Here is a 13,469-nt window from a genome sequence, read left to right as displayed (position 1 = left end):
AGTTACCATAACAACTGGGTCAATCAATGACAGGTGTTGACATGCAGAACCCAAACCATCACACAACTAATAAGATTGTAAAAGTCTTCTGACACACAAGCAAAACCCATTGTTACACAATAACCGAGCACTGCATAGGACACAGAGCCACTGCTGCCACCATCACACATCTACAACCACAAGACATTGTGAAAGATACCAAACCAGCAGACATGCAGGAGGACGATCCCAACAGGAGCCTTGAGACAGTGAGGTGATACATGCTTGGAGAGATGAGGACACACACACACACACACAATCTGACCTACTGATGACAGCAGGACACTCAGCCTCTCTTAGAGAATATAGTGTGTAAGAAGAGAGAGAGGCTCATATCCACCCGCAATAACACACTGGACGACTGAACTACCCAGCTACACACCATTACACTCGTTATATTCTAAAACCAGACATTTTTGACAGAATCTGGAAACCGTATGTGGACCATCTTAGAGAATGTTCTCTATAGTGGCCGTTTTGTTTCTGTCGGTGAATGGCAGTTTGTTTTAGATACATTTTTCCCCCTGTGTTTTGTTCCTGGATCCCTCTGTGAGAATGAATGTATTTAGATTTGGGGGGTGGAGAGGGGGCTGTATACTTGACTGAGTTCTGTAGAAAAACGAACTAATGGTCAACAACAAAAAAAGAAGAGAGAGAGCTACTAGTACACAGATCATCCCTCCATCTCTCTGAGCTCTTTAAACAGGATGCCTCTTTACCAGGAAGTCTGGTCAGTCGCCCTCATTTGTAGATTATGCCGTAGGGGAATTATACTATGTAGCTATAGACTGAGGTGGGTGGGGGAGGTGAGAAGAGAGGAGAAGAGGGAGAGGAGAGAGCATGAGAGAATGAAAGAGTGTGTGAAAGAGAGGGCAAGACAGAGAGAGATAAAGAGAGGAGGAGAGAGAGAGAGAGAGAAGAGGCTGAGTTTTCTGCTGACAGTCAGACCTATTTCAACATGATCGTGGAGGGAAAGTACCTGGTCTACTTCCACCTCTGTGTCCGTGAGCAAACGTGTGGTGAGGTCACACACCCCCTCACGCTCCGACCTACACCTTTTACTGTGATAGAGCTACAGGACAGGACACACAAACGGACAGACAGACAGAGACAATGTCAACTCAGAGAGGACCATGTTTGGCTCTCCACTGTGGCAGCACCTGCTGCAGTATGGACACACCTGCTGCAGTATGGACACACCTGCTGCAGTATGGACACACCTGCTGCAGTATGGACACACCTGCTGCAGTATGGACACACCTTTGATAACCACTGACATTTGACAGACAGACAGACAGACAGACAGACAGACAGACAGACAGACAGACAGACAGACAGACAGACAGACAGACAGACAGACAGACAGACAGACAGACAGACAGACAGACAGACAGACAGACAGACAGACAGACAGACAGACAGACAGACAGACAGACAGACAGACAGACAGACAGACAGACAGACAGACAGACAGACAGACAGACAGACAGACAGACAGACAGACAGACAGACAGACAGACAGACAGACAGACAGACAGACAGACAGACAGACAGACAGACAGACAGACAGACAGACAGACAGACAGACAGACAGACAGACAGACAGACAGACAGACAGACAGACAGACAGACAGACAGACAGACAGACAGACAGACAGACAGACAGACAGACAGACAGACAGACAGACAGACAGACAGACAGACAGACAGACAGACAGACAGACAGACAGACAGACAGACAGACAGACAGACAGACAGACAGACAGACAGACAGACAGACAGACAGACAGACAGACAGACAGACAGACAGACAGACAGACAGACAGACAGACAGACAGACAGACAGACAGACAGACAGACAGACAGACAGACAGACAGACAGACAGACAGACAGACAGACAGACAGACAGACAGACAGACAGACAGACAGACAGACAGACAGACAGACAGACAGACAGACAGACAGACAGACAGACAGACAGACAGACAGACAGACAGACAGACAGACAGACAGACAGACAGACAGACAGACAGACAGACAGACAGACAGACAGACAGACAGACAGACAGACAGACAGACAGACAGACAGACAGACAGACAGACAGACAGACAGACAGACAGACAGACAGACAGACAGACAGACAGACAGACAGACAGACAGACAGACAGACAGACAGACAGACAGACAGACAGACAGACAGACAGACAGACAGACAGACAGACAGACAGACAGACAGACAGACAGACAGACAGACAGACAGACAGACAGACAGACAGACAGACAGACAGACAGACAGACAGACAGACAGACAGACAGACAGACAGACAGACAGACAGACAGACAGACAGACAGACAGACAGACAGACAGACAGACAGACAGACAGACAGACAGACAGACAGACAGACAGACAGACAGACAGACAGACAGACAGACAGACAGACAGACAGACAGACAGACAGACAGACAGACAGACAGACAGACAGACAGACAGACAGACAGACAGACAGACAGACAGACAGACAGACAGACAGACAGACAGACAGACAGACAGACAGACAGACCTTGCTGTTCTGGATGAGTCGGAGGATGTGTTCGAAGCAGTTGTTGTTGAGGAAGATGGCCTGCAGCACCGGTCTGTCTGAACACTGCAGGATCTCAGGAATCGAAGCTGTTGAGGACAATACGACTCATCATCAACAACACTATAAATAACTTGTCACATTTACAACAATAATAAATAACTGGCCTTCAGAGATAAACCTTCATATAGAAGAGAGATGTCTCATGTTTTGACTGTCAGACAGTCTGTGGGCCAGTCTGAGGGCCAATCTGAGGGCCAGTCTGTTGGTGCTATCATGCCAACTCCCTGTCACTCATTATCATGCCATGTTTGGCTTGAGAAGGACAGCAATGAAGTTGGCCCCATATGGAACAGATATAGAAGACAAGATTCCTGTATGTTCTACCTGGAAGTAATACATATTGCAGCAAACACGCATCCAAGATTCATAGAAGATTCTTGTAACATCTCAATCAATCAAATGTATTTATAAAGCCCTTTTAACACCAGCCGATGTCACATCAGCTGATATGGGTGGTTAACATTGAGACACAACAGATATGCTGCATGTATTATATTAAAAACGTACATGTCAGCTAAGCCTTCGGAGGTCTCCCATACACATTTTAATACCTTGCATACCACTGTCTGACGTCCTGCAACATGAGACTTACTGAAGAAAGAAGAAAAGTCCGCCGTGAGCAGGAGGAGGAGAGGAGGAAGAGGAAGAGAGGAGGAGAGGGGTAGAGGAAGATGAGAAGGGGAGGAAAGGAGGAGAGGAGGAGAGGAGTAGAGGAGGAGAGGAAGATGAGAAGGGGAGGAAAGGAGGAGAGGAGGAGAGGAGGAGAGGGGAAGAGGAGGAGAGGAAGAGGAGGATGAGGAGGAAAGGAGGAAGAGATGAGGGGGAGGGGGACAAAGAGGGAAAGAATAAGGAGAGGAGGAGGAGGAGGAGGATGAGGAAGAGGAGGAATGACTCAGTAACAGCAGTGAATCTATTTTGTTATTAAGTGGCGATCCCTCAACAATCATTCTCATGATAGAACATTGGTAGTAGTCAGTGACAAATATCAAAGCTGTGCCACCAGAGACTCTGGGATCGAGCCCAGGCTCTGTCGTAGCCGGCCGCGACCGGGAGGTCTGTGGGGCAACGCACAATTGGCCTAGCGTCGTCCGGGTTAGGGAGGGTTTGGCCGGTAGGGATGTCCTTGTTTCATCGCGCACCAGCGACTCCTGTGGCGGGCCGGGAGCAGTGCACTACTAACCAGGTGTACAGTGTTTCCTCCGACACATTGGTGCAGCTGGCTTCCGGGTTGGATGCGCGCTGTGTTAAGAAGCAGTGCGACTTGGTTGGGTTGTGTTTCAGAGGACGCATGGCTCTCGACCTTTGTCTCTCCCGAGCCCGTACGGGAGTTGTAGCGATGAGACAAGATAGTAACTACTAACAATTGGATACCACGAAGAAAAAAATCTATAAGGAAAGCATTTCTTTTTGTAGAGGTTACATTGTCAGAACATACACTTTCTTATAATATTCATAGATCACTCTTATAATTCCTATCTATGTAGGAAATTCATCACAATCATATAATGAATTGTTTATGTCATATAAGGGATATACCCTATATTATACAAAAATATGTGGACACCCCTTCAAATTATTGGATTCGGCTATTTCAGCCCCACCTGTTGGTGACAGGTGAATAACATTGAGCACACAGCCATGCAATCTCCATAGACGGCAGGTAGCCTAGTGGTTAGAGCATTGGACTAGTAACCGAAAGGTTGCAAGATCGAATCCCTGAGCTGACAAGGTAAACCTCTGTCATTCTACCAGTAGAATGGCCTTACTGAAGAGCTCAGTTACTTTCAACGTGGCACTGTCATAGAATGCCACCTTTCCAACCAATGTCTGCCCTGCTAGTGCTGCCCCGGTCGAATAGAAGTGCAAATGTCTGCCCTGCTAGTGCTGCCCCGGTCGAATAGAAGTACAAATGTCTGCCCTGCTAGTGCTGCCCCGGTCGAATAAAAGTGCTGTTATTGTGAAGTGCAAACGTTTATAAGCAACAACGGCTCAGCCATGAAATGGTAGGACACATAAGCTCACAGAATGGGACCACCGAGTGCTGAAGCGCACAGCGTGTAAAAATCGTCTGTCCTCGGTTGCAACACTCACTACAGAGTTCCAAACTGCCTCTGGAAGCAATGTCAGCACAAAAACTGTTCATCGGGAGCTTCATGAAATGGGTTTCCATGGCCGGGCAGCCGCACACAAGCCTAAGATCACCATGTGCAATGCCAAGTGTGGGCTGGAGTGGTGTAAAGCTCGCCACCATTGGACTCTGGAGCAGTGAAAACACGTTCTCTGGAGCGATTAATCACTCTTCACCATCTGGCAGTCCCAGATTCGTCAATCGGTTTGTCAGATACCAGGAGAACCCTACCTGCCCCAATGCACAGAGTCAACTGTAAAGTTTGGTGGAGGAGGAACAATGGTCTGAGGCTGTCATTCATGGTTCGGGCTAGGCCCCTTAGTTCCAGTGAAAGGAAAACGTAATGCTACAGCATACGATAAATGTAAATAGATGTTTGTCTATGGAGATTGCATGGCTGTCAGCGAATCTGGGTTTGTGGCTGAAATAGCCTAATCCACTAATTGAAAGGGGTGTCCACATACTTTTGTCCATATAGTGTATAAGACAAAACGTACTAAATCTTACCAGTTACTTAATTAGATTTCTATACTAATAATCTTCTTCTGTCATAGAAGATTGTTATTTGTTTTTCATGGTTGTTTTCCATATGGGGCATGATGGCAGCGTAGCCTAGTGGTTAGAGCGTTGGACTAGTAACCGGAAGGTTGCAAGTTCAAACCCCTGAGCTGATAAGGTACAAATCTGTCGTTCTGCCCCTGACCAGGCAGTTAACCCACTGTTCCTAGGCCGTCATTGAAAATAAGAATTTGTTCTTAACTGACTTGCCTAGTTAAATAAAGGTAAAATAAAATAAATAAAGTGGGACCAGACTAATATTTGGGGAGTGTATTTTGGATGATGAGGCCTCTTACTCAGCATGTGACTCTGGAGAGTGATGAGGTGTTCCTCCCAGCTCTGCCCGTCCTCCTGCTCGTTCTCTAACCCTGGAGGCCGGTTCCAGTTCAGGACCTGGAAGTATCAGAAACAGTTGCATACCTCCATTAACTCAAACACTAATGCCATGCTAACCACACTCCTACCCTCCACCAGACCAAGCTTCAATTGATAGAAAAGAGCAGACACTTACAGCTGTCCCACCAAGATCAAGCTACTACAGCCACTGCTGCTGCTACTACAGCCACTGCTGCTGCTACTACAGCCACTGCTGCTGCTACTACAGCCACTGCTGCTGCTACTACAGCCACTGCTGCTGCTGCTGCTACAGCCACTGCTGCTGCTACAGCCACTGCTGCTACTACAGCCACTACTGCTACTACAGCCACTGCTGCTGCTACTACAGCCACTGCTGCTGCTACTACAGCCACTGCTGCTGCTGCTACAGCCACTGCTGCTGCTACAGCCACTGCTGCTACTACAGCCACTACTACTACTACAGCCACTGCTGCTACTATAGCCACTGCTGCTGCTACTACAGCCACTGCTGCTGCTGCTACTACTACAGCCACTGCTGCTGCTACTACTACAGCCACTGCTGCTACTACAGCCACTGCTGCTACTATAGCCACTGCTGCTGCTACTATAGCCACTGCTGCTGCTACTATAGCCACTGCTGCTGCTACTACAGCCACTGCTGCTGCTACTACTACTACAGCCACTGCTGCTACTACTACAGCCACTGCTGCTGCTACTACTACTACAGCCACTGCTGCTGCTACTACAGCCACTGCTGCTGCTGCTACTACTACAGCCACTGCTGCTACTACTACAGCCACTGCTGCTGCTACTACTACTACAGCCACTGCTGCTGCTACTACAGCCACTGCTGCTGCTACTACTACTACAGCCACTGCTGCTACTACTACAGCCACTGCTGCTGCTGCTACAGCCACTGCTGCTGCTACTACAGCCACTGCTACTACTACTACAGCCACTGCTGCTGCTACTACTACTACAGCCACTGCTGCTGCTACTACAGCCACTGCTGCTGCTGCTACTACTACAGCCACTGCTGCTACTACTACAGCCACTGCTGCTGCTGCTACAGCCACTGCTGCTGCTACTACAGCCACTGCTGCTGCTACTACAGCCACTGCTACTGCTACTACAGCCACTGCTACTACTACTACAGCCACTGCTGCTGCTGCTACAGCCACTGCTGCTGCTACTACAGCCACTGCTGCTGCTACTACAGCCACTGCTACTACTACTACAGCCACTGCTGCTGCTGCTACAGCCACTGCTGCTGCTACTACAGCCACTGCTGCTGCTACTACAGCCACTGCTGCTGCTGCTACAGCCACTGCTACTACTACTACAGCCACTGCTGCTGCTACTACAGCCACTGCTGCTGCTGCTACTACTACAGCCACTGCTACTACTACTACAGCCACTGCTACTGCTACTACAGCTGCTGCTACTACAGCCACTGCTACTACTACTACAGCCACTGCTGCTGCTGCTACAGCCACTGCTGCTGCTACTACAGCCACTGCTGCTGCTACTACAGCCACTGCTACTGCTACTACAGCCACTGCTACTACTACTACAGCCACTGCTGCTGCTGCTACAGCCACTGCTGCTGCTACTACAGCCACTGCTACTACTACTACAGCCACTGCTGCTGCTGCTACAGCCACTGCTGCTGCTACTACAGCCACTGCTGCTGCTACTACAGCCACTGCTGCTGCTACTACAGCCACTGCTGCTGCTACTACTACAGCCACTGCTGCTGCTGCTACAGCCACTGCTGCTGCTACTACAGCCACTGCTGCTGCTGCTGCTACAGCCACTGCTGCTGCTACTACAGCCACTGCTGCTGCTACTACAGCCACTGCTGCTGCTACTACAGCCACTGCTGCTGCTACTACAGCCACTGCTGCTACTACTACAGCCACTGCTGCTGCTACTACTACAGCCACTGCTGCTGCTGCTTCAGCCACTGCTGCTGCTACTACAGCCACTGCTGCTGCTACTACAGCCACTGCTGCTACTACTACAGCCACTGCTGCTGCTACTACAGCCACTACTGCTACTACAGCCACTGCTGCTGCTACTACAGCCACTGCTGCTGCTACAGCCACTGCTGCTACTATAGCCACTGCTGCTGCTACTACAGCCACTGCTGCTGCTACTACAGCCACTGCTGCTGCTACTACAGCCACTGCTGCTACAGCCACTGCTGCTACTACAGCCACTGCTGCTGCTACTACTACAGCCACTGCTGCTGCTACTACTACAGCCACTGCTGCTACTACTACAGCCACTGCTGCTACTACTACAGCCACTGCTGCTACTACAGCCACTGCTACTGCTACTACAGCCACTGCTGATACCACTACTACTACTGCTGCTGCTACTACAGCTGCTGCTACTACAGCCACTACTACTACTGCTACTGCTACTACAGCCACTGCTGCTGCTACTACTACAGCCACTGCTGCTGCTACTACTACTACAGCCACTGCTGCTGCTACTACAGCCACTGCTGCTGCTACTACAGCCACTGCTGCTGCTACTACAGCCACTGCTGCTACTACTACAGCCACTACTGCTGCTGCTACTACAGCCACTGCTGCTGCTACTACAGCCACTACTGCTGCTACTACAGCCACTACTGCTGCTACTACAGCCACTGCTGCTACTACTACAGCCACTACTGCTGCTGCTACTACAGCCACTGCTGCTGCTACTACAGCCACTACTGCTGCTACTACAGCCACTACTGCTGCTACTACAGCCACTACTACTACTACAGCCACTGCTGCTGCTACTACAGCCACTACTGCTGCTGCTACTACAGCCACTGCTGCTACTACAGCCACTGCTGCTGCTACTACAGCCACTGCTGCTACTACAGCCACTGCTGCTGCTGCTACTACAGCCACTGCTGCTGCTACTACAGCCACTGCTGCTACTACAGCCACTGCTGCTACTATAGCCACTGCTGCTACTGCTACTACAGCCACTACTGCTGCTACTACAGCCACTGCTGCTGCTACTACAGCCACTACTGCTGCTACTACAGCCACTGCTACTACTACTACAGCCACTGCTGCTGCTGCTACTACAGCCACTGCTGCTGCTACTACTACAGCCACTGCTGCTACTACTACAGCCACTGCTGCTACTACAGCCACTGCTGCTGCTACTACAGCCACTGCTACTACTACTACAGCCACTGCTGCTGCTGCTACTACAGCCACTGCTGCTGCTACTACAGCCACTGCTGCTGCTACTACAGCCACTGCTGCTGCTACTACAGCCACTGCTGCTGCTACTACAGCCACTGCTGATACCACTACTACTACTGCTGCTGCTACTACAGCTGCTGCTACTACAGCCACTACTACTACTGCTACTGCTACTACAGCCACTGCTGCTACTACTACAGCCACTGCTGCTGCTACTACAGCCACTGCTGATACCACTACTACTACTGCTGCTGCTACTACAGCTGCTGCTACTACAGCCACTACTACTGCTGCTACTGCTACTACAGCCACTACTACTACTGCTACTGCTACTACAGCCACTGCTGCTGCTACTACAGCCACTGCTGCTGCTACTACAGCCACTGCTGCTGCTACTACAGCCACTGCTGATACCACTGCTACTACAGCTGCTGCTACTACAGCCACTACTACTGCTGCTACTGCTACTACAGCCACTACTACTACTGCTACTGCTACTACAGCCACTGCTGCTACTACTACAGCCACTGCTGCTACTACAGCCACTGCTGCTGCTACTACAGCCACTACTGCTGCTACTACAGCCACTGCTACTACTACTACAGCCACTGCTGCTGCTGCTACTACAGCCACTGCTGCTGCTACTACTACAGCCACTGCTGCTACTACTACAGCCACTGCTGCTACTACTACAGCCACTGCTGCTACTACTACAGCCACTGCTGCTACTACAGCCACTGCTGCTGCTACTACAGCCACTACTGCTACTACAGCCACTGCTGCTGCTACTACAGTCACTGCTGCTGCTGCTACAGCCACTGCTGCTGCTGCTACAGCCACTGCTGCTGCTACAGCCACTGCTGCTGCTACTACAGCCACTGCTGCTGCTACTACAGCCACTGCTGCTGCTGCTGCTACAGCCACTGCTGCTGCTACTACAGCCACTACTGCTGCTACTACAGCCACTGCTGCTGCTGCTACTACAGCCACTGCTGATACCACTACTACTACTACTGCTGCTGCTACTACAGCTGCTGCTACTACAGCCACTACTACTACTGCTGCTGCTACTACAGCTGCTGCTACTACAGCCACTGCTGATACCACTACTACTACTGCTGCTACTACAGCCACTGCTGATACCACTACTACTACTGCTGCTGCTACTACAGCTGCTGCTACTACAGCCACTACTACTACTGCTGCTGCTACTACAGCTGCTGCTACTACAGACACTACTACTACTGCTGCTGCTACTACAGCTGCTGCTACTACAGCCACTGCTGATACCACTACTACTACTGCTGCTGCTACTACAGCTGCTGCTACTACAGCCACTGTTGCTACAGCCACTGCTGATACCACTACTACTACTTCTCCTACTGCTGTTACTCCTACTACTACTACTATCCCTGCTGCTGCTCCTCCTACTGCTGTTGCTACTACCTGGAAGTAGCCATCCAACACGGTCCTGATCTCCAGCCGGCGCTCTGCAGGACTACTGGAGTGGAGGGTATGCACCATTGCAGTCAGGCACTGCAGGGTCAGCCGTAGCAGCGTGGGGTCCTTGGGGTTGGAGGAGGTCCGGAGGCACCAGGCTCGGAGTACAGAAAGAAGGTCCTCCACAGACTGCAGGGTGATGGAGAGCAGGCCGTTCTTCTGGAATGCATAGATACCGTACATATGAGTTAACACACACACACACACACAATTCTGAAGAGAGGTACAGTAGGAGTGCTTTACCTTGCTGCCACTGATGACAGCCCCTTGGAGATGGACCAATCGGAGAGCGAGGTCCTCTGGGATCTGCTGGCTGTCCTGCAGGCTGTCTGTGAACCAACGACACATTGATGATTGTTGTTTTGACAGGCTGTCTGTGAACCACATATTGATGGTTGGTGTTTTGACAGGCTGTCTGTGAACCGCATATTGATGGTTGGTGTTTTGACAGGCTGTCTGTGAACCACATATTGATGGTTGGTGTTTTGATGACATGGAAATCTAGCCTGAGCATCAGTCTGTACCATCATGCCAACTCCTTGTCGCTCACTGTCATACTAAAAGGTTATGCTTGACAATGAGCAATGGAGTTGACAAGAGCACTTACAGATTTGAGACTAGGCTACAGAAGGAGACAACAGGCCTGGTACCAGGCTACAAAAGGAGACAACAGGCCTGGGACCAGGCTACAGAAGGAGACAACAGATTTGGGACCAGGCTAATGGCAATATATTGTACAGTCGTGGCCAAAAGTTTTGAGAATGACACAAATATACATTTTCACAAAGCCTGCTGCTTCAGTTTGTATGATGGCAATTTGCATATACTCCAGAATGTTATGAAGAGTGATCAGATGAATTGCAATTAATGGCAAAGTCCCTCTTTGCCATGTAAATGAACTGAATGCCAAAAAAAGGATTTCCACTGCATTTCAGCCCTGCCTCAAAAGGACCCAGACCTTAATCCCATTGAGAACTTGTGGTCAATCCTCAAGAGGCGGGTGGACAAACAAACAACCCACAAATTCTGACAAACTCAAAGCATTGATTATGCAAGAATGGGCTGCCATCAGTCAGGATGTGGCCCAGAAGTTAATTGACAGCATGCCAGGGCTGATTGCAGAGGTCTTGAAAAAGAAGGGTCAACACTGCAAATATTGACTCTTTGCATCAACTTCATGTAATTGTCAATAAAAGCCTTTGACGCTTATGAAATGCTTGTAATTATACTTTAATTATAATTATACAGTATTCCATAGTAACATCTGACAAAATCATCTAAAGACACTGAAGCAGCCAACTTCGTGGAAATGAATATTTGTGTCATTCTCAAAACGTCTGGCCATGACTGTACAAGACAGAATGCACAGCCAGTACACTGTGATGTCATAAAGAGATGTGGAAATCCAAGGCACACTGGGACAGCATTGAGAAATAGCAGGATGTGGGTTGAGCCCTCGTTAGGCAAGGTTATGTATCAAGACAATGGAGATGCCATAAGCCTTAGTAATAGGTCCAACAACAGCTAGCAGTATTATACACACCAGAGGCTGAGCCCACTGGGCTCTGGTCAAAAGCACTGCACTATATAGGGAATACAGTGCCCACTGGGCTCTGGTCAAAAGCACTGCACTATATAGGGAATACAGTGCAGACTGGGCTCTGGTCAAAAGCACTGCACTATATAGGGAATACAGTGCCCACTGGGCTCTGGTCACAAAAACTGTACTATATAGGGAATACAGTGCCCACTGGGCTCTGGTCAAAAGCACTGCACTATATAGGGAATACGGTGCCCACTGGGCTCTGGTCAAAAGCACTGCACTATATAGGGAATACAGTGCCCACTGGGCTCTGGTCAAAAGCACTGCACTATATAGGAAATACAGTGCCCACTGGGCTCTGGTCAAAAGCACTGAACTATATAGGGAATACAGTGCCCACTGGGCTCTGGTCAAAAGCACTGCACTATATAGGGAATACAGTGCCCACTGGGCTCTGGTCAAAAACACTGCACTATATAGGGAATACAGTGCCCACTGGGCTCTGGTCAAAAACACTGCACTATATAGGGAATACAGTGCCCACTGGGCTCTGATCAAAAACACTGCACTATATAGGGAATACAGTGCCCACTGGGCTCTGGTCAAAAGCACTGCACTATATAGGGAATACAGTGCCAACTGGGATGCAGTTCAACCACTTCCCTCTCTCAATAGCATGGTGTTAACAGTCATGTCGAGCTTCCTGTAATCTACAGACTCAACTTGTCCAGACAGGTTTCCCACATGGTTTACAGATTAGCTCCGTGCTAATCAAAGGACACTAGCAACAGAAGTGTTTAATAAACTAAGATCCCAGTGAGAGAACACTGCTAATTAGAAAATAACATAATTCACTTTAGATCAAGACAGAACATATCGACTGGACTCTTGCCCACTGTGTTTCTCCAAAGGGAGAAAAGTACATTTTGAACAGCCTAAAGGAAAGCTGTATATTACTGGACCAGGAGAACAGGCTAGTATAAAGGTAGTCTGAGTAGTTATATATACACAGAGATATATGAATAGAGGTAGTTAATACACAGAGATATATGAATAGACGTAGTTATATATACAGAGATATATATGAATAGACGTAGTTAATACACAGAGATATATATGAATAGAGGTAGTTAATACACAGAGATATATGAATAGACGTAGTTAATACACAGAGATATATATGAATAGATGTGTGCTGAATGAAGTCTACAGTGGGACTCAGTGGAAGCTGTTTTGAGGAAGGAGTAGTACAATTGGGACCATAGGCTGTAAGAGAGAAGTTACTCAGGATAGTGTGGTGTAGGGAGGCCTGGAGTGAGTGAGTGAGTGAGTGAGTGAGTGAGTGGCCTGGAGTGAGTGAGTGAGTGAGTGAGAGAAAGAGTGTGTGGTGCCTCACCATGGAATAGAGCAGGTAGCTCCTCTGGTAAGGGGAGAGTGGAGAACTTATACTTGCTCCTCTCCACCATGCTCACCTCCTCCCT

General features: G+C 49.0%; 1 protein-coding gene across 1 annotated transcript in view; it reads right to left on the bottom strand.

The window, feature by feature from the left end:
* Positions 1-13,469, bottom strand: part of LOC109886159 (neurobeachin-like protein 2) — a 113,122-nt gene that overhangs the window by 67,505 nt on the left and 32,148 nt on the right. Inside the window, exons 6-11 of the mRNA XM_031821872.1 lie at positions 13,385-13,467; positions 10,689-10,774; positions 10,392-10,604; positions 5,667-5,763; positions 2,604-2,710; positions 1,019-1,111 (exon numbers count right to left, since the gene is read on the bottom strand). Of these exons, the coding sequence (XP_031677732.1) occupies positions 1,019-1,111; positions 2,604-2,710; positions 5,667-5,763; positions 10,392-10,604; positions 10,689-10,774; positions 13,385-13,467 (679 nt within the window). The remainder of the gene's footprint in view (positions 1-1,018; positions 1,112-2,603; positions 2,711-5,666; positions 5,764-10,391; positions 10,605-10,688; positions 10,775-13,384; positions 13,468-13,469) is intronic.

Source organism: Oncorhynchus kisutch, unplaced genomic scaffold (genome assembly GCF_002021735.2).
Source record: "Oncorhynchus kisutch isolate 150728-3 unplaced genomic scaffold, Okis_V2 scaffold4026, whole genome shotgun sequence".
In the NCBI taxonomy this organism is placed as follows: Eukaryota; Metazoa; Chordata; class Actinopteri; order Salmoniformes; family Salmonidae; genus Oncorhynchus; species Oncorhynchus kisutch.
The sequence above is the reverse complement of the archived record's forward strand: the minus strand, read 5'-3'. Positions and strand labels throughout refer to the sequence as shown.